The sequence below is a fragment of the Ascochyta rabiei genome, chromosome 22 (assembly GCF_004011695.2).
Source record: "Ascochyta rabiei chromosome 22, complete sequence".
Lineage (NCBI taxonomy): Eukaryota > Fungi > Ascomycota > Dothideomycetes > Pleosporales > Didymellaceae > Ascochyta > Ascochyta rabiei.
The window spans coordinates 643,714-664,524 of record NC_082426.1 but is presented as its reverse complement, the minus strand read 5'-3'; the positions used below and the strand labels follow the sequence as shown (position 1 = coordinate 664,524).

Sequence of the window (20,811 nt, the reverse complement as noted above, 5' to 3'; positions counted from 1 at the left end):
AGTGTTGCTAGCAGTTGCAACAACTAAGATGGTAACTTCCGTTGCAGAGGCCTTAACTTTAGAAGCCTACTGCGCCACCCACGTAGTAGTACTAGGGCTTATTGTTTAGGTATAGGGTTGTAAACTAGGTAGGTCCTCTATCTTTTAGATCTAGTAACAAAATACACTATAGCGAAAAATCTAGTTTACCCTACAACTTTACAACTAGTTAGTTGTAAACTAGTAGTTAACCGCTAAGAAAAGGTTTAAGTTTTCGTCTAAACTAACGCTGAACAGCATGTCTAGCAGGCATTATTACCGTGTCTGTGCGCGCAACAACCGGAGTCGCGCAACAACCAAAAACCACCTTAACGCTTAAAATTAGATAAGGCTATAGAGCCACCTACAATAGCTATTATTTTATAATTTTATAGTGTAGTACTAATTAATTACTTATAAAAAAGATATACTATTTAAATTTAGCTAGTAACTTAATGTTGCAGCTACGTAATATAGTTTTAAGTAGGAGAGCTAGGGATAGTAATAGGGGACTATAACTACTAATATTATCCCTAGAACTATATTTTTAACGCTTTTTTAGCTAAGTTGCTTATAAAGCTTTTTTCTTACCCTTTTAAGGTAATTGTATAGCTTTTACAGCATTAAGCTCTTATTATTAATACTGCTTTTTAGCCTTCTGTTTAGCCTTCTAATTTGCTGTATTAGCCTTCTTCTTCTTATGTACTACCTTAGCTACCTCTTATACTACACGCCTTTCCTCCTTCTTCTTCTCCTTAACTAGCTTCTTAGCAGCTGCTACTTCCTTACTAGTAGCTTTTCTAAGCCTCTCCTCCTTCTTCTTATATTGTCTGACTTACTTATAGAAGCATGCTTTATTAACCTTTCTAGGTAACTAGAACACTAAACTACTATAGTACTTCTGCTGTTGCTATAAGTCTAAGGTTTTGCTCTTCTTTTTATACTTCTTCTACGTCTTTAGAGTCTTTTTAAGGCTATCTATCTTATACTAGAGGAGTAAGGTTTTAACTAAGATATAGTAGATTAATTGTCTTATCTTTTTAATATTACTCTTACTCTAGTTTTTAACTACACGCTATAACAACGTCTCTATTTTAAGCTAATCCTTATTACTATAAACAGATAATAAGGACCTATCTAAATCTAAGCTCTCTAGTGTTTTAATAAAGTAGTAGAGGATAATGTTAGGATTAAGTAGATAGATACCTGTTACCTTAAAGGACTTAAGTATTAGCTTTTTAGTAAAGCTACACATCTACGCTAGCTAGAATAGGTAGAAGAAGTCTGCTCTAGTAATAGGTGTATTATTTTAAGCCTTATAGATATATATTATAACTACTTTTAAGTATACTATTAATAGAGGCTTAAATAGCACTATATTAAGCAGCTAGAGCGTTTAGGTTAAGTAAGGGGAAAGGATAGCTAGGAGGATCTTGTAGTTATTATAGTACTTAATAAAGTCTATTATTATATAAGATCTGTAGCTATCTAGTATTAAAAGCTTCTACTTTCTTTATACTTTCTCCTTAGTGTAGCAATTAAACACCTGCTTAAGCTAGGTAAGGCCTATATCCCTATTTGTCCACCCTAAGAGAGATAATGTAACTATTACAGAGTGTTTTTCTAGCTTAATTTTAGCTACCTAGTCTAATTTAATACTAGCGTTAGCTAACTTATAGATAATGCCTAGTAGTAGTACTGTTCTATTACTACACACACACGCTATAAGCGTCTGCTAAGCTTAGTTACTATCCTAGATAGATACTTTAATCTCTTTCTTTATCTACATACGCTTACTAAATATATATTTTATCCTACCTATAATACTAATTATAAAGCCCTTCTTATCTATATTATATATATAGTAACCTTTAATAGAGTATTTAGAGATTTTATACTATAGCAGGTTAAAGTAGAGTATATATTTATTATAGGAATTAGCATTATAACATAGTTAATCTATCCTAGTAGAGTAATATAAGATAAGATAGATAGAGTACTTATTAATAAAGCAGGTAACCTAGCTCTTACTAACTAGATTTTAAGCTACTAGCAACGTAAAATTCTAGATTATCTCTCTAGTAGGTAGTAAGTAATAAGTACTAAGTAACTCTATATACTTTATAAGCTCTATCTCCTATTATAGCGTTAAATGTTGCTAGTTAATATTCTTAGTCTCCTAGGAGTCCTAAACATGCTTATGTCTCTAAGCTAGAGTTATGCAGTTAACGCTAAACCTAGTAGCAAAATACTAATATATAAGTTTTTTACCTAGTTTTAGCACATTAATTACTGCAAGCGCTTTATTAATAGCTGCTATAGTTATTAAGTTACAACGCGTTAAAGTATGGTGTAGTTGTGATGATTCGGTTGTTGCGCGACTCCGGTTGTTGCGCGCACGGACACGGTATTAGTGTTACGCCGCGCGTCTTAGTAAGCCACAGAAACAGTGATCTGTCACGGAAAAGTAAACTACCTAATCCCCTCCATTGCTGATACACTGAGACTGTGTGCAATCTGCCCAGGCACGCAGCCATGTGATGTGCAGATTGACTGGTAGTAACAGGCGATACGTCTATACCGTTGGTAAACTTCTGTCTGCGCGACAAGTCTGATCCAGAGTTCAGTTGTACAGACTTTACACAGTGACTTGCTGGGTGATGCTAGGGCTCTACTGAAGTGCTGTTAGATGGCCTTGCTAGGAGTAAATCAAGGAGGACTCATGTACGGCTGTCGACAGATTACTTCCGGGCAGACTGTGCGCCCACCACTGAAGGACCATGCCACGGATGCCTGAGTTGCTTGATCGTTGAGCACGTATGCGCTACTGCATGCCCCCACCTTTGCCTTTTTTTGGCGCGGTTGCCTGTTCGCGCACTAGACAAACCACGCAGAGCCGCAATCCAAAAGGACCCATTTAAAGTGCGGTCTATAGGTTCCCTCTAGCCTTTCAGGCTTCATAGACGCGTCAGATAGCACAGCCACCCTCTTGTAAATTTTGTTCCGCACCCAATCGCTCTCTGTACCGTCTCAAGAGTCTAGATCTAGCGTATTCGCCAAGCACACGCCCCTCTCTGCTATTCCAATTTTTTTGGCCCCCCCAAAAATCACTCGACTATACTTGCTGCTGGATGACAGGACAAGCCCAGCAAAAGTTCCGAATTCAACTTGGAAATCTTCAGGCTACTCTCAAAAACGGGTGGTACTGCTTGGCTAATGTGGCGCCATTTGACATCTATTTCAGACCGCTCAACGTTACTGAGTAACTGATATTTTCGGCCTCTGGACTACGAGCAAAACCTAGCAACTTGAGTTGATCAAACTGAAGATGAGTGCAGGTAACATAGATGTTCAGTCTCGCTTCATCAATGCACTACGGACGCAAGCAAGTCACCACAAAGCTGAACCTCGTTCAACGAACGCCCTTTCATGTCCGTACTTTAGCCACCACGGAAGAATCTTCCAAAGTCCCGGGCAGCTTTTGGACCACGCGAGGACCGAACATAGCACCGAGTTTAAAGGCCTAGCATCACCGCAAGCACGTGCCAAATTGGCCCATGACTTGAAGTAAGGATGACTTCCAAGGTCAGTACATATCGCTAATATTTCGCAAAGGAAGTTACCCCAACCTACAGAACCTACTACAGGGGATGGTTCTACCCGTGTCTCATCACCTGATATTGCCGCCTTGTCGCTGGACCCTGGGAAAGAACGGCAGACTTCACCGCCGTTGGGGAAGAAGCGGCGAGCAGACTTTGAATTCCACGCTCGAAAAGAAAAAGTGCCCTCAAATGTGGAGATCGCCGATCCAGACTATGCGAGGGATGTGACTTTTAAGACGAAGACAGAGAAAACTCGAACTAGACTACATGATACTCGTTTGTACAACCCTAGGCATGGGACTAAGGGTGTCGCGTCACCCCATCGATCAGCAACGGAGCAGTCAAGCGATGTCGATCCCAATCAGACGCATACAGTGTCACCAAACAAGCAGCATCGGAGCGGCAAATTACAGCCATCCCACACACAGTCGCGCCAGCCTGGGCTGATCGAGCTGCATAATTACGACCCTCGGTTTCCAGGACTTCTACTGCAACCTGATAGCCGCCCAATATCTCAAGAACAGCTGGCCTCAGAGGTGAAGTCTATATATGCTGGCTTAACCATGGTTGAGACAAAGTGCATTCATGTTGATAGAGCTCAAGCAGCTGCTGCGACACAAGACGACCAACAGCTTGCTCCCGACCACTGGCAAGCGTTGATCGCCCTGCATCGTACCTTGCTACATGAACACCACGATTTCTTCTTGGCTTCCCAACACCCATCAGCTTCTCTAGCGCTCCGTCGGCTTGCCGGCAAATATACCATGCCAGCACGTATGTGGAAGCACGGGATCCACTCCTTCCTCGAACTACTCCGACAAAATCTTCCTTATAGTTTGGATTACATGCTCGCGTTTATTTATCTGGCTTACCAGATGATGGCACTTCTGTACGAGACTGTACCTGCCTTTGAAGACACATGGATTGAGTGCCTTGGCGATTTGGGCCGGTATCGCATGGCCATTGAAGACGAGGATATCAAAGATCGCGAGACCTGGGCCAGCGTCGCTCGATCTTGGTACTCCAAAGCCGCCGACAAGAATCCTACCGTTGGTCGGCTGTATCATCATTTGGCCATTCTGGCACGACCCAATGCTTTGCAACAAGTCTACTACTACACCACATCTTTAAACTGTGTAGAGCCTTTCCCTAGCGCTCGCGAGTCTATTATGACTCTTTTCAGGCCTTTTGTTGGAGATGATCAGCCAACCTACACGGTGGGACAACCAATCGATACCAACTTCACGAAATCGCATGCGCTGCTTTTCACAAAGTTCGCTAAGCCGGGGTACGATCAGGCTAGTCAAGATTTCCTGAGCAACCTGGACGACCACATTGGCCATGTCACGGCCAAGTGGAAAGAGCAGGGCGTATACATTGCCGTGAGCAATCTCACAGCCTGGTTTGATTATGGAGTCGACACTCATATTCTGCGCCAACTCTTCTTGCTTCGAGCATCCCAGCGTACAGATGCTGGTCCAGGGAACGAGCGACAAGTACACCAAGCCCCCGTTGACCAACCAAAGCCATCGGCCCCGAAAATCACCGAAGACCAAGTCCCATTTCAAGTGACCAACCTCTCAAACGATTCAGTGTTTGCTAAAGCCATGCTACTGACCAACGATACGTTCGCACTCGCTCTCCGCCGTATAGGCGACAAAAACGTTCTTCCTCATGTTCACGTTATGCTTTCATTTCTCACCACGCTCGCTTCCGTACCTTACATTTCCCACCTGGTCGACTACACTCCTTGGACTGAACTCGTTACATTCCTTAATACGTTGATAAAATCCGAGACTCAAAAAACCACCAATCTCGACATCGACGCTTTAATTTCTCAGTCCGTTTTCCCTAAAGACAATTATAGCAAGGAAAGAGACGACTTGCCTTTGCCCGAGGATTATCTTATTCGTGGTCTTGTATGGGCGCAAGAATACCTTCCAGCAGGCTGGCTTGGAAGAGAGCATGATGAAGAAGAACGGTATCTTGAGCTAGCAAGTACTGTGAAAAGTCGCACTGAGAGGGTGTTGAGATTGGGATATCGTCTCTCGACTGTCAGTCTTCCTACTCACTTGCTTGTGCCTTTGCTAACGACTTGAATAAGATCGGTCGATGGATATCTTACGATCAAGATACACATACATTTGCTACTATGAATGTATGATGTATTGCATTTTATACGCCACTATGTTCGTAGATGGTTTTAGTGCATCATACGTATTTCCTGATCGCCTGGTGCTGTGGACCTTAGCTAACAGCAACGACAAAAACTACCTGAAGACATTGGAGTCCTCAATTGGGTATATGGAACTCTAGGAATGAACACTTGGAGAATCGAACCTCAGAGTCGATGCCTCTTAATGACTTGAGATGCGAGGGGAAGAATAAGAACAGCACGATCAGGATTGAGCAAAATCTGGCTTTGGTAGGCTAGGGTGCCACAGTTTCTCACAAACTATGCTGCAAGCACAGCATGAACAGAACGCACAAAGCTTATTCGAGAGAAACAGAATTAACAGAAAACAAATCACAGAAACAGCAGGCCCTGGCTCTGGACTGGGTTCGTAATGTCAGCTAGCATGTTGCCGCCAACGATTGCCACTTCGCAACGCACGCCTGCGGCACAGTCCGTCATCTGCACCCTCTTTGGGTTAGTAGCAGCGCTTAAAATGGAAAGTACCGGATACATGAGACCAATGGAAAACGATGTTATCTTTCTTGACGCTGTGATGGCGCTTCGAAGAATCCGAATGCATGTCTATCCTTGGTATATCGTGTTGAAAAGGCACAACTTGACCCAATGGAAACATCCTATCATTGTCACTATTCTCTTTCGCCTAGAAACCTAGGTCTTGTTGGAAGGTGGTTTCCATGGGTGGTTGTTACCCATTTAATTAGCCTGTTTACCTATATAACGCGCTTCCGTAGCGTTACTCAACGATCAATCTTACACCTCACTTCATACTTTCAACAGTTCTTTTGGGGTTGTTTTTTCGAACCTCATGTCTCAGCAGTTATGTTCTGTCTGTCACAGCATATCAGAAGACTTTTGGTCCAATGAATATGACCTCTTTGAGTCACGACATGGAGCCAAGGCGAGACTACAGTCTTACAACGACATGCAGACACAAAAGAAGAACGGCTGCCATCTTTGCACATTATTCGTTACTTCCCCTCTGCTTGAGAAGCCGAACGATGCTAACGAGTGTCTTTTCTTACGGAGAAATGTGGGTGATCCCCATCGGTCCTTTTGTCTTGCCACAGAGGGATATTCAGCCTCCTTTGCGAATTTCTACTTCTTTCGCGTACCAGACGCTTGGTGTGAGTGAAACCAAGAGTTGGCGTGTAATTGCTAACAATCCAGGCGAGGGACAATTCGCAAAGTTAAACAACGATGTCGACAATGTCCGTCTAATGAAAACCTGGCTACAAACTCGCAGATCGGCACCAGAGGCAACCTCGAAGCAGTCACAACACTTCCTTCCAACCAGACTATTGGACGTTGGAACTTCCACAAGCAGCGACAACATACGGTTAGTGGTAGCCCGAGACATTCAAGCCGCATCTCCGCAGCCATACCTAGCCCTGAGTCATTGCTGGGGTGCAAGTCGCCCTATTCGACTGGAGGAGAGCTTTCTAGACAGCTGGAAGAAGGAAGGAATTCCTCTCTACAGTTTACCCACAACTTTTTTCGACGCTGTAAGGATCACTAGGCAGCTTGGTATGCGCTACCTATGGATAGATTCGATGTGCATTATTCAGGATAGCCATAGCGACTGGAAAAGCGAGGCTGCACTCATGGCTGATGTGTACGGCAACGCTTGCTGTACTCTGGCGGCACTGAGCTCCAAAAACAGCAGTGAAGGCTGCAGGACCGTTTCGAACATTCAGATTTCTTTAGATTCGCCTTACGTGGAAGTAAAAGCTGAGCTCTACCGTTCTTCACGGGTCAGGATTTTCCAAAAGATGCCACGAGCCTGGACGGAAGAGTTCGAGGGGCGACCTTCACAATCCAATGCCGAAACTGAGAGTCCTCTTCGGACACGAGCTTGGGTACTGCAGGAGAAAGAGCTCTCAAGCTGCACGATCTACTTCGCAAAGAACCAGCTTCTATGGGAAGAGAAGGGACGCAAAGCAACCGCCCAACTACCCTGGGCGGAAATTAAGTTGGAAGCACCCTCAGCGACATCACGTATGATACGTGAGACAGCTCTCCGTCAGATCGTAGGTGTACAACAGCATCCCTGGTACCAACTCGTAGAGGACTACGCATCTCGATCCTTGACTTACCCAAGCGATAAGCTAGTGGCGTTTTCAGGTCTCGCAAAAGCATACAGCAATAACTCCAAAGCGCAGTATCTCGCTGGGAATTGGAGTACGAGTCTACCTGCCGCACTCCTGTGGCAGGTAAGTGACAGAAGCGCAACGCGACCAGCATACCTCGCGCCGTCGTGGTCTTGGGCTTCACTGATGGGGAGTGTGACTTACGATAGTCTGAGACTAGAGCCGGATCACGATAGCGCCCAGTACGAACATCCCGAAGATATCTATCCTGGCTTGAAGACCCTGAATGTCCAGAATATTCAGATTGTATTGGAAGACGAACAGAAGCCGTATGGTGATATCATTGAAGGTAGGATCACTTTAGGCGGTGCGCGCTGTATTAAAGTCCAGCACGAGCAACGGTCTGCACAGTTCAAAGATGGTGGTCAGCCTTTGCAACAGCACAAGGTACCAATAGGAGTCTTCTATCCTGATAGCATTGCAGAGATTGCAGACCTGCCGGAAATGTACTGTGTGGCTCTTCAGAGCGAATCGTTGCGGTCGCTTCGGCGCCACGACTTTCGTCTCAAGCAAGAAAGCGTCATGAAATCGATGGTCATGGGTGTTGTATTGGTAAAGCACCCGAAGGACCGGCGGTATAGGAGGGTTGGTCTTGCTCGCTGGATAGACGAGTCATTGTTCGACACCGTGCGACCTACAACTATTGAGCTTTTCTGAACAGTCAACTTGTATGTTTAAGCAAATTAACGGAGAAGTCGCGTTGGAATACAATGAAGTCGGGTTCTTGCCAAAGGTCGTTCGTTGCGTGCTTTGCCGGCTTTCAGAAGCAACAGCTGTAGGTCAAGTCCAAAAACTAATACCGTACTTGGATATCAATTTTCTCAGCCCTCTTGAAATAAGAGCTTATGGCAGCTGTGAAGCAAACTGGACAAGGTGTAAGCAAGGAGCATCTTAGATCGTTGCGCGTGTCGACGGGCAAGGGTTGATCGAACACGTCTTCACGCGCTTCTCTCTTCATCCTTTTTCGGAGTGCGTTACCAATACCCAGCGCTACTGGAGTTATCTGTCGTACTTATCTGTCGTACTCCCTTTCATCACGACTCAAACGCAATCACAATGGGTCGATCCGTATGTCGGAACGTGCGTCGGCCGTGAGTGGCGGCCAACCCCACAGTCCACATTCCACTCTTCTACCACACCTTACAAATCGTTCGCAAACCAGGGTCAACGCTATTGATGAATACTCCACGATCACTCGTACTCGCAGGACGGCCAGACAAGATCTCGCTTCGATCGGAGGGGCTAGCGGGGTCAGCGGGCTGTTCACGGAACTGCGGCTAACTGCTGGTCGGTGCATAAAGAGCGACCAGCAGCAGCTCGCATCGAGCAGCCGCTTTCCAGCATTTCCCCACACACGTCTAATAATGCCTTCCAAATCACGTGGATTAAGGACATCGACAGGCTGGTAAGTCGTTCTTTCACATGTTGACAGCGGCCTTGAGGGGTCCAGAGGACTCCATAGGCTGCCTTCAGCACGTGGTTTTCAGTCAAGCATCTGCTGAGAATTGTGCAGCCTGGTATGCCGTAAGCGCAGGGTCAAATGCGACGAGACGCGTCCTCGTTGCAAGAACTGTACAAGAGTAGAGAGGGTCTGTGAATACCCGCAGAAGTCAGCACCCCCTCAACGGCCTCGAGCCTTGAGCGCTCGTACAGTCGACGAGGCACCAAACACCGCGAATGATGCCTCTTTCTCACCACCCGAGGTGGTGCCTCTTAGCCTCCCCACGTGTTCGGAAGGTCTGAGCTCTGCTGGCTTGGATGCCACGCAGTCGTGGATACCGTTCAATATCGACCCACCGCAGGTTGCAGGTGACGTCCCGCCGGACGACAGCTTTCTCTTAGACGACAGTCTCTTCTCATTCGGCGATACTCTCACTCCATCCTTCGGCCCGTAAGTCATCAGATTCGTCGTGGGGGTCATGATGTTTACTCTTTTCAGGATCGAGTGGTACGATCTCTTAGCTCAAGATGCAATAGACACCATGCAGGATCAAAACCCCAGTAATCGCTGGAACTTTGACTACTCAAGCCTTTCACGAAGACAATCACCCCGGCAATCCGTCGCCCCGGACGCTGGTCCTGACGAGAGTGATGGGCCAGCGATTATATCGCAGGATCTACTGTCGCAGCCTTGGAACACGGATACAAAGATTGAGTTGAAAGAAGACGAAATGGTTTTCTTTGAGCACTACATCAACGTCGTCGCGCCTATACTGGATCTATTCGATCCGTTGAGTCATTTCGCGAGCATGGTTCCACATCTTGCCTTGCGTAATGTTGGTTTGTTGAAGTCCATCCTGGCCGTTGGTGCCCGGCATCTCACTTTAAGTCAAAGCCATGCTGACCCCAGTGAAACTATTTTGCACGTTCCTCCAGGCACTCCAGCGTCTGTGCACAGTCTTTCTCCAAACACTGCGAAGTTTGCAGAGCAGTACTACTTTGAGACCCTACAATACCTCTCGCAGAACTTGCTTTACCAGACATACACTGGCTCGCACGAGATCCTCGTAACGGCTATTATGATCTCGACATACGAGATGTTTGGCACCGCAGAAACCCCTGATCATTCAGCATGGGATCGCCACCTGAGGTAAGGTTATGACTGCTCTGTGTATGATCTGCGTCTAACTCTCTCAGGGGCGCTTTCTGGATACAGCGTAATTCCGACACCAGTGGCGAATCCAACGACAGCCTTAGACGCGCTGTCTGGTTCTCGTGGTTACGGCAAGACATATGGGCGGCCTTTCGCACAGGTCGCCCGGCTCTAACTATACACCAGCCAACAAAGTCCATGTCTGAATTGACGACAGAAGAATTGACCACTCGTATCATCTATATCACAGCAAAATGTGTACGTGGTCAGTCGCAAAGGATCAGGCAGAGCTAACGTGGACCAGGTCCAATTTGCTGCAACACCGAAAGAGCGAAACATCACTGAATACATCGAAGCCGGAGCAACGCTCATGCGGATGTTGGACGCATGGAAGCGATGTCTGCCTCACTCATTCGAACCAATATCTATCGCTGGCTCATACTCCACCCCAAGATCGAACACAGATGCAATATCGATCACACCGATCTGGATTCATCCGCCTGCAAATGCAGCGGCAATACAGATGTACCATTTCTCCCGAATCGTTATGGTGCTCAATCAGCCTTCGACTGGAGGCTTGAACGTGTACCAGACACGCTTCAAGATGCTGCGCGAGAGCACTACTATGATCTGCGGGATCGCTGTTGCGCAGCAATCGCAAAATCTGCCGAGCGCGTTCGTAAGCTTCCAGGCTGTCTACGCTGGTGAGTCGCGAGCCCCGCACTACAACAAAATCCAATACTAACAAGTAAGCGGCGTTGTGTGCGGATACCCAAGAAAAGCAAGGAGAGATTCTTGAAGTTTTAGACAAGGTACTGCACATAAGCAAGTTTCCGTCAAAATCGATTCTAGACGATCTTGTGAAGATCTGGACTGGTGGCACTTGATCACTATCGCAGGAACGGTAAGGATCTCTCAACAAATGAGCACATGAATTCAAACAGACAGTGCCACCACGATCGGCGAGATATTTCTCTTTCTGATCGCTGAGCCTTCCCCAGAGGATTTGAGACATTGCAGAGGAGTTTCCGACAATCTTCAAGATACATGTGGTGATTCGCAAGGCTGGAAGCTGAGGGGTTTGCATCCCATCTTGACGCTCGAAGCGAGATCTAGCCAGACCGGGTACCGTTCTTTCGGTAGATCTACGGAGGCATTGCGCCCCAGAGGCTGTTCAGGCCAGATCCATGCAATGACAACTGTTTACTCCTAAAATGCGGGGCCCCGGATTGAAAAAGTTGGGGATTGTGGTGCGACGCTAGTAATCTCGAGACGAGCTCCAATCGATGTGTGTTGGTCGATCGCCACTCTCAGTTTTCGCACGCGCGAACATCCTTTGTTGCATCCACTGTCGCGTCGAGCGACCTTTGGGGCTTCATTGCGAACGTTACTGTTTGCGACGATGTACGGCAGCGATGGAATAAATACAGGTCAGAAGGGCCTCTGGGGAACAGCATCAACGTCTCCTACCAGCAACCTCCACTTCCATCCATACAATGGCTCCGACTCTTGAGTACTACGATGAGGTTTCGCACGATCTACCAGTAAAGCCCGTCGCGACAAAAGTCAACGGTGTACCTGCTGTCGCTGCAGTGCAACTCGAGGACTCCGGGAAACATGATCTGGTCCTCAGCTACTTCCGCGCATACATCGCAGACCTTTGCCAACAGTTCAATGGCGGACATCCCGGGTCAGTATTCATAATCACTGTGGTGAGGGTCAAGTGCTGATTAATCGCAGGTCCGCTATGGGAATGGCTGCCATTGGTGTAGCACTGTACAAGTATGTTATGAAGTTTTCACCCAAGAATGGCAGCTACTTCAACCGAGATCGATTCGTTTTGTCCAACGGTAAGTCGTCCCAAATGGCATGCTCCTAGTGCAGTGAGCAAAAACTAATCAATCACAGGTCATGCTTGCTTGTGGCAATACCTGTTCATGCATCTTGTTGGCGTCGAAGAAATGACCACCGACCAGCTGAAGTCGTACCACTCAGAGAAGTACGACTCAATTTGCCCAGGACACCCTGAAATCGAAAACGATGGCGTCGAAGTCACAACCGGCCCGCTCGGCCAAGGAGTTGCGAACGCGGTTGGTCTTGCAATGGCCACAAAGCACCTGGCTGCAACATACAACCGGGAAGGTCACGAGGTTGTGAACAACATGACTTGGTGCATGATTGGCGATGCTTGCCTCCAGGAGGGTGTCGGTCTCGAAGCTGTCTCCCTTGCCAGTCACTGGAAGCTCAACAACCTCTGCATCATCTACGATAACAACAACATCACATGCGACGGAACAGCAGATGTCGCAAACTCAGGAGAAGACATGAACGCTAAGATGAGAGCAACCGGATTCAATGTCATCGACATCCTTGACGGCCACTCGAATGTCAGCTCGATTGTCCACGCACTGCTTTCCGCTCGCAGCAGCGATAAGCCTACCTTCATCAACATCCGCACAGTCATCGGCATTGGCTCTCAGAAAGCTGGCACACCAGCGACACATGGAGCCGCGCTTGGCTTGGACGATATCGCGAATATCAAGAAGAGCTTTGGCATGAACCCTGAGGAGCACTATGTCCTGCCCAAGGAGGTTTACAGCTTCTTCGAAGACGTAGCACCACGCGGAAAACAGCTCGAGAACGACTGGTCAAGCACACTGAGCTCCTATGAGCAGAAGTTTCCAGAGCTCGCAGCTGAGTTCAAGCTGCGCGTTGCAGGAAAGATGCCTGAGGACTGGACCAAATTCATCCCCAAGAAAGAAGACTTCCCCAAGGAGCCTACCGCCACAAGGAAGTCGGCAGGTCTTGTTGGCAACCCCCTTGGCGAGAATATGAGCAACTTCCTCGTCGGTACCGCTGACCTTACCCCTTCATGTAATGTTGCGTACAAGAAGAAGGTCGACTTCCAGTCACCCGAGCTCCGTACTGCATGTGGCCTAGATGGCAACTACACCGGACGCTACATCCACTACGGCATCCGCGAGCACGCAATGTGCGCTATCTCTAACGGTCTCGTCGCATTCAACAGAGGAACCTTCCTGCCCATCACTAGCTCCTTCTTCATGTTCTACTTGTACGCCGCGCCGGCTGTTCGTATGGGTGCCCTCCAAGGACTGCAGCAGATTCACATCGCGACACACGACTCGATCGGTACTGGAGAGGACGGTCCTACACATCAGCCGATCGCTCTGGCGGCGCTGTACCGTGCCATGCCTAACGTCCTTTACATGCGACCTTGCGACTCTGAGGAAGTCGCCGGTGCTTTTGAAGTTGCGATCAAGGCAACAGAGACTCCCAGCATCATCTCCCTCTCCCGCCAGGTGCTGCCTCAGTGGGAGCAGTCGTCACGACAGGGCTTCGCAAAGGGTGCTTACGTCTTCGTCGAGGAAGAGAACTTCGACGTTACGCTCATCAGTACCGGTTCTGAGATGGTTTTCGCCATGCAGACTCGCGACATTCTGAAGTCGAAGTACAACATCACCGCACGAGTTGTTTCTTTCCCCGTACCCCGTCTGTTCGAGCAGCAGTCCCGCGAGTACAAGCAGTCGGTGCTTAAACCGAAGTCTGGCAAGCCCGCAGTAGTCATCGAGGCATACGCTGCGAATGGATGGGAGCGTTACGCCGACGCAGCCTTTTCCATGCGCAGGTTCGGAAAGAGTCTGCCGAGCAAGGCGGCATACAAGTACTTTGGTTTCGAACCTGAGGTTATGGCGCCGAAGATCGAAGAGCTTATCAAGGAAGTGCAGCGTGATGGCATTGAAGTCCTGAGGGGTGACTTCAGGGATCTTAACGGAGCTTTGGGTATCGGTTTCGAGCACTAGACTCATCATTGTTCATCTTGTTTGGAGTTGGGGCTTAGGTCACATGTAGCATCATGTCATTTCAATACATTGCATCGTTAAAGTACACATATGGTATTCTCATCATTGTCATGTGCAGCTGAAGGCTACGTCGTCGAGTAAAGACACCTGCGATATCGTTGGAGTGCAAGATGTGCATGGTCGAGGATATCACCGGAAGATCATGACAGAAGGGTTTGTGGCATGCAGAAGTTTGTATTTCATGCCATCTCAACTTTTCTGCTTTCGATTTTCTCTTTCCCATCATTCATCTCCCTGCTACCTGTTCGTCCTTGCTTCCCACCTCTCTTCCTTCACATCTCTCCTGGCGCAGAAGCCCGTGAGTGTTATTGTAAGCTCAGCTGGAATACTCAGCTGGATTTGAAATCGCAAAAAGATGGTCCCGCTAACAATCTCGATATTGGCAAGAGCACAGCTGATCGGTCAGCTGCTGGAGATTCGACACAAAATGCAAAATAGCTGGCGATAGCTATGAAGACAAAAGCAAGCACAGCTGATGAACCAGCTGCAACGACAGTTCAACTAGAAGACTAGCTGGAGAAGAACGAGTACTAGCTAGATGACTAGCTAAAGGTAAATGGGCACCGGCTGGATAACAAGCTGAAATCGAAGCTCTGGTAGGGTCTACTGCCCTAACCATCGCGGCCGAACTAAAGGCCTTCTCGAGGCGACAGATGGTCGTTGGACGCGATGCACAGAAATAGGCACCGGCGCTCGGTTAAAACCAGAATTGCCCTGGTTAGAACCAGAGCCGCCCCGCTTGGAGTTGGAACCACTATGGTTGGAACCATCACGGTTGTAGCCGCCACGGATGGAATCGCCACGCCTTCGATCTCCCGTGTTACTCCCAATAGAGTATGACGCAGTGGATGGTGTGGGCTGGACGGTGAAGGAAGCGCAGGTGGAGGTGGAGGTGGAGGTGGAGGGCGCTCCCACTGGGTGCGGTTGGTACCTGGATAGCGGTAGTACATAGAGTCATAATCTGTACTCCAGAGCTCCTGCCATCCGTGCGGCAGTGGGAAAGCTTGGGGCGGCGCAGTCGGCGGAGGGTGCGAGTGTTGGTGTGGGTGTGACGGTGTGTTGACTTGAATTGTCAGAGGATGTACATAACTGCCACCTTGTTGACCACCGTAGCCTTGCTGGCCGTCAAATCCTTGCTGGTTGCCGTAGCCTTGCTGACCAACAAAGCCTTGTGTACCGCCGTAGCCGTGCTGATTTCCGTAGTTCTGTTAATACCCATGGTTAAAAGGCATGGGGAACTGTCGGGTAGCTTGCCCGCACGAGGAAGCTGGGCCGGAAGATCGGGCGATGCTGGGAGGAAGCATCTGGCTGTGGCTGCGGCTCTGGTGCGAGGGCTTTTGACCGTAGGCTGTCCTTGCTTATGGCATGACAAGATGGCTAGCCTGCAAACAACTGATCTTCTGGTCGATTGTGAAGGTGCCCTCGGTACAGTTGGTCTCGTCCAGGTCTGGGAAGGCTGGAAAAATACCGTCTATCCGGCGATAGTCTTGTTTAATGCCACCTGGCTCATTTCAAGCGAGCTTTCGGCCGATGTAGGTGGAGTAAGAAGCCCATAGTCATCTCTTGAAAAATTGGTAACACAATTTGTAGCCTTAAGAGCTCCTTGGAATACGGTACTGATTTTGGCAGCGAGCTTAGGATCAACGCAGTGTTGAGCAATGACAGTCTCCAATTTGGCGTGCGACAGTGCGCCGTCAATATCTATTGTGATCGAAGACCCATGAATAACGGCTTCATCTTTATCTATAACGCCGTCAGCCATCTGCATATGACATGTCAATACGTGTCTTACAAGGTGAAGGAATACTGTCCCCTGGGAACAGATCGCGGAAGCATCCATCAACAGTCTCCTGCCGATAAGTGAGGCCTACAATGTAAACTAAACTTACCTTCCAGAAGTTGCAAGAAGTAGTGATACAAGAGCTCACTATTGCTCAGAATAATTAACGTCTAGTATTGCACTGCTTTACACTTCGCAACTCATTCTGTAGACCTAAATCTACATATCTAGATTGTAAACCTGGTTCATCGGTTCGTTATCCCTAGTAGACTGATCTCTAGCTGCAGTGTCTACAACGGTCGAAACACCTAATTGCAAGCAATGACTCCGTAACTCGCTGCCTCCTAGGACAGACAAACCCAGAGCGCCTGTTGTTGCAGCAGCACGACTTTTTTACTTAACAGCTGCGGCAGCGCGACTGCTAACTGTAAAGAGATGGCGGCAAGTGCAGCAGGACAACTTCCTAATAGATTCAGCGGCAGCGGCGGCGGTAGCGGCAGCACAACTACTCCCTGCAACGAGTGCGGTAGAACTCCTACATCTCTGGATAGACAATTGGTATCAAATTTGTAGTGTGCTATTTCAAAGGTAGGAAGCCAATATGTGCGGTTTGGTCGAAAGAGATCGCGGCCTCGTTTCAGACCATACCACGTACCGTAAATGAGTGTATAGACTGAGCCGAGTAACATCTACTCCAGAAGGTTTGTATCAAGGTCATACGCCATGACATTGAACTCAAACTCCTCATTCCTGTCCACGGACTCGATACTGATATTTCTGATCTCCTTGAACCCCCTCTTTAGATAAAAACCTTCCGCAGTAGGCTGCGCAATCAGAGTGACATTGACACCTTCTCTTCTGCCCCTTTCGACCCCTATCTCGACAAGCCTCGTTCCTGCACCTTTTGACTGGTAGTCTGGATGCGTAGCAAGTTCGAAAAGGTATACTTGTTGCTTGCCAAAGACATCTTGAACGAACTCCCGCTCTGCGGCATTGAATTTGCGCTCCCAGTCAATTGCACGGGTAATATTCATGCTCTTGAAACATCCCTCTAGTCCATATGTGAGTATCTCTCTACATGGAACAATCCGCTCCATTCAATCTTACCAGGTGCGTTCCGCAGAACAGGTCCATGAGCAAAGTGACTCTGTCGCCATGCAGCCACTGCGACAAGAGGGATCTTGCTGCCATGCGGTGCCTCGATTACTTCTGTCTTTGAATCGGGGTGGGAGAGCATCTGCGTTATACCGAAGCGGACGCATTCTCGATGTGCTTGCGGGAAGGAATGCCGAAAATAGTACAGATATTGCCAACTCGGCAACGGTTCGAAGGCAGCAATGACAATAGTTGCTATGTTGTCTGCGTCAGCGAGCGAGGCATTGCGGAGTCGTCCTTGGGGACCGAGGACTTGTTGATCGCCTTTCGCGAAGCCCAACTGCCCAAGAAGAAGGGCCTGCACGCAGATAGTGGTGTGCAAGGTACGTAACATAACGCTTGAGGCTGGCTTAAACGTCGCATCGCTGTGGTTGCAACCTTTCGGTGGGCTGGGATAGTAGAAGTCCATGACGTAGGAGGGTGCCTAATCATGCGAATCTGACATGCAGGAGCTTGATGCTACTCCTCCTGATGCATGGCACTTCTATCGCAGAGTAGTGGAAAGGCAACGCTTCACCTCCTTTTCGAAGTCAGAAACGCAAGCATCTTTAATATTATACAGGTCACGATCACAGAGCGATATACTGATGGCCGACAATTCCACATAGTGTAGCGAGGACACCATTTCCATACCATTATGGACCCAACAGCTGAGCATTATTTCGTAAAGCTCTTCAAGATTGCGGAGGAGGTTAGAAGATAAAGCAAAATGTTCTACGTCACTAGTGGCGGTGCCTGGAGAGAACAGCGTACGCACCGCTACCATGACACCCGTTCTCGATACTCGCCAAAATTTGATCGTTGTCGCGAATTCGAGGCGGCAGGTTAGTATCTACTAGTCCAGATACAAAGTCTTGGGCACTCCCGTCTGTTATTTTGTCTGCGTTCCCTCTTCGCTCTCGAATTCACGAAATATTGCACCTCCCAGCGGAGCTTCAACGCCTCTGCGTCGAATACCTCGACGATGATGCCGATACTCTGAACGTGGTTCGACTGGTCAACAATGAGCTGGGAAACATAGCAACCAAGGTCTTGTTCAGCAAGGCAATTCTCAATCCGACGGACGAAAGCGCAGAGAAGTTTATGGAGCTCATGCACTGTAAATACGGCGATGAGGTTCGATGCGTAGTCATCAATACTTCTCTCGATCCAGATCTCGAATACTGGAACGCAGGTGCTTTACCAGAGTCAGAGGTCCTTCCAAGCTTTGCAGATGCGATCGGCTCGCTCAGCAGCTTTCGGAACCTGCAAGAGCTGTAGCTGAAGTTAGCTCTTGAATGTACGGCGGAACCGGACACTCATATTGACGATGGCTACAGCAAAGATGCTGCCGAGACACCGGAATTCCGCAACGAAATCTTGAAGATAGTCCTTGGGGCCCTGGAAGAAATTACTGCGTTGGATGTTCTGTCCATAAAGAATCTGCAAGACCACACGGACAGGCAGATTCTGAAATCGGATGCCTTTCGTATTATAAGAGACAGGCTCACTGGGCTGCATATCCAGGTCACGAGAAGCTCAGAAGCAACACGAGCTTCAATTGGCAGCAATCCATCGAGGCTTCACCACCGACCTGCCAGAGCTCTGGCTCAAGCCCGCTTTATCACACCTGACGCACCTCACGCTATACAGCTACACTTGTATGTGGGGCCTCTTTCCGTTTGTGGACTTCCGCAATATCGGGACCTTCCCAAGCCTTCCATACTTGAGCTTGGGCAACTTCGCCATTGCGCACGACTGGCAGGTTGACTGGATACTGTCCCACGGCCCCACTCTCAAGCAGTTACTGCTCGACGACTGTCCTATCATCACAGCACTAAAAATGGAAGTGGATATGGTCAAGGTCGCATTTCCCAAGCTGCATAGCCTGCCTGAGTCAATGCGTCCTGACTGGAACGGCTGCTATTTCAAAGAAATCTCTTTGCGTTGGCACGATGTGTTCGATCGCTTTCGATCTGGGTTACCTCACCTCCAGCACTTCGCTGCCTGTGGCTCAGAGCATTGGACCAACGATGCTTTCGATCATCGCTACGAACTTACCAACAGGTCGGTCGGCAACAGATACTATGTTTTCGACTGTGGCAGTGTGCCTCCGTGGCGGGACTTTCCAGAACGTAGCAGCCACAACTTCTATCGTCGAGGTTCTCATCCAAACTCTGCACGTCACGTGGAATTTCCGCGCTGCTACGATGAGGATGTAGAGGCCTTGGGCAGGCTAATGAAGGTGGCAAATGAGAGAGCAAGGATTGCAGTGTAGTCAGGTGAATATATTTTGATTAATGATTGACTGTAAAGGATGACTCGTCCTCGTAAATGCATCGTTCCTCGCTATGCAACCCAAATCGTGAGCAATAAACATTAAAAGGCGCTGTGGCCGTTTTCATCTTGAAATGACGTGTGTCGTGTCATCGTTCTGTGCTTAGAAGCCGCAGTTGTTGGTGGCCACTTGCGCATACTGAGCGTCGATGCGACCAAGCTGTGCAGCCTGGCCGTTCGTAAGCTCATCCATGGCTTGCTTGGCGAGGTTGAAACCACTAGCAGCATGGTCGACGGCCAGAACATAGACGGTCTTGCCGTTGTAGGTGACGCCGTAGCAGGTGCCGCACTGTGCGGAGTTCCAGCCCTCTACTCCCTGGTAGCCACCAATGCGAGGGAATCCGGGAACGTTGCCCTGAGTGTTCCAGCCGTACTTGGTGATGAGGCCGTTCGCGCCATCAGAGCAAGCCAATGCAGTCAGAGCACGGCTTCCGTCATCATAGCCGGTGTCGTAGGAAACTACAATCGTTAGTAGTGTTGCGGGTCAAAAGCTTCCTTTGGGCTGTACCAGTGATAGCTGAAGTGAGGCTGGCAAGGCCAAGACCAATTGCGGAGATGGAGAACTTCATTTTGCGATTTGGTAGGGATGGAACGATAGATGATGCTGAGTTTGAAGAAAGTTGAGTGGAGGTGGTGATTGAATAAGCTGGTATTGGACGGTTGTTCAAGCTGATGATGTGTTCTCCTGCCTGCAGTCACAGACGTCTTTATACTCGCATTCTTGGCTTCCCGTATTCCACTTCATTCCATGCTTTCGTCATAGCAACTGTCGTACACGGCAACGATGAGCAGAAAGCGAGGGAGATCCGTGGTTCAGTATACGGTGTTACTGTGACTAGCTGCAACCGTCAGCGCAGGTGACTACGTGCAGGCGGTGCTCGACAGGCCAATAGAGTAGGTGAGCTCATAGCGTCGACGAACACGAGAGATGATGTGGAGGAGGGTATATTTTTGGCAAGGCAAGAGTGGGTCGAGCTTCTTTGGAGTGCACAAGCGAGAGAAATATCCGAGGCTCACGGCTAGCTGGCAGCTGGTTACGTCCGAATTGTCCGCAACAAGTAATGCTCAGCAACGTTCAATAAATATCGCAGTGCTGGGTTGCCTTTCGTAGATATGTTCAGG

The 20,811-nt window shown here is 48.4% G+C and overlaps 7 protein-coding genes across 7 annotated transcripts, besides 6 other annotated features; 5 read left to right on the top strand and 2 right to left on the bottom strand.

Annotated features, from left to right (window-relative positions):
- Positions 1–295: part of a dispersed repeat that runs on past the window's edge.
- Positions 296–2,415: a mobile genetic element.
- Positions 2,099–2,128: a tandem repeat.
- Positions 2,416–2,426: 11 nt separating the features above from the next.
- Positions 2,427–2,509: a dispersed repeat.
- An 837-nt stretch (positions 2,510–3,346) lies between these two features.
- Positions 3,347–5,784, top strand: EKO05_0011436 (uncharacterized protein; the record flags this gene model as incomplete). The annotated part of the gene is made up of 3 exons (XM_038944345.2): positions 3,347–3,585; positions 3,634–5,674; positions 5,725–5,784. 3 exons carry the CDS (start codon positions 3,347–3,349, stop codon positions 5,782–5,784), a joined length of 2,340 nt encoding a protein of 779 aa, XP_038792622.2.
- Positions 5,785–6,622: 838 nt separating this feature from the next.
- EKO05_0011435 (uncharacterized protein) lies at positions 6,623–8,621 on the top strand (the record flags this gene model as incomplete). The annotated part of the gene is made up of 2 exons (XM_038944318.2): positions 6,623–6,941; positions 6,985–8,621. The coding sequence occupies 2 exons, from the start codon at positions 6,623–6,625 to the stop codon at positions 8,619–8,621; spliced, it is 1,956 nt and encodes a 651-aa protein (XP_038792621.2).
- A 707-nt stretch (positions 8,622–9,328) lies between these two features.
- EKO05_0011434 (lysine requiring protein) lies at positions 9,329–11,444 on the top strand (the record flags this gene model as incomplete). The annotated part of the gene is made up of 6 exons (XM_038944267.1): positions 9,329–9,369; positions 9,478–9,855; positions 9,904–10,554; positions 10,602–10,815; positions 10,862–11,261; positions 11,311–11,444. 6 exons carry the CDS (start codon positions 9,329–9,331, stop codon positions 11,442–11,444), a joined length of 1,818 nt encoding a protein of 605 aa, XP_038792620.1.
- Positions 11,445–12,053: 609 nt separating this feature from the next.
- EKO05_0011433 (Formaldehyde transketolase) lies at positions 12,054–14,378 on the top strand (the record flags this gene model as incomplete). The annotated part of the gene is made up of 3 exons (XM_038944447.1): positions 12,054–12,247; positions 12,298–12,407; positions 12,466–14,378. The coding sequence occupies 3 exons, from the start codon at positions 12,054–12,056 to the stop codon at positions 14,376–14,378; spliced, it is 2,217 nt and encodes a 738-aa protein (XP_038792619.1).
- Positions 14,379–15,316: 938 nt separating this feature from the next.
- Positions 15,317–15,343: a tandem repeat.
- Positions 15,344–15,464: 121 nt separating this feature from the next.
- Positions 15,465–15,497: a tandem repeat.
- A 1,410-nt stretch (positions 15,498–16,907) lies between these two features.
- On the bottom strand, positions 16,908–17,782 carry EKO05_0011432 (uncharacterized protein; the record flags this gene model as incomplete). The annotated part of the gene is made up of 2 exons (XM_038944338.1): positions 16,908–17,269; positions 17,326–17,782. The coding sequence occupies 2 exons, from the start codon at positions 17,780–17,782 to the stop codon at positions 16,908–16,910; spliced, it is 819 nt and encodes a 272-aa protein (XP_038792618.1).
- Positions 17,783–18,082: 300 nt separating this feature from the next.
- On the top strand, positions 18,083–19,630 carry EKO05_0011431 (uncharacterized protein; the record flags this gene model as incomplete). The annotated part of the gene is made up of 4 exons (XM_059637992.1): positions 18,083–18,197; positions 18,302–18,629; positions 18,693–18,841; positions 18,921–19,630. 4 exons carry the CDS (start codon positions 18,083–18,085, stop codon positions 19,628–19,630), a joined length of 1,302 nt encoding a protein of 433 aa, XP_059493975.1.
- A 162-nt stretch (positions 19,631–19,792) lies between these two features.
- EKO05_0011430 (uncharacterized protein) lies at positions 19,793–20,258 on the bottom strand (the record flags this gene model as incomplete). Its single annotated transcript, XM_038944329.1, has 2 exons — positions 19,793–20,148; positions 20,198–20,258. The coding sequence occupies 2 exons, from the start codon at positions 20,256–20,258 to the stop codon at positions 19,793–19,795; spliced, it is 417 nt and encodes a 138-aa protein (XP_038792616.1).
- Between the last annotated feature and the right edge of the window lie 553 nt (positions 20,259–20,811).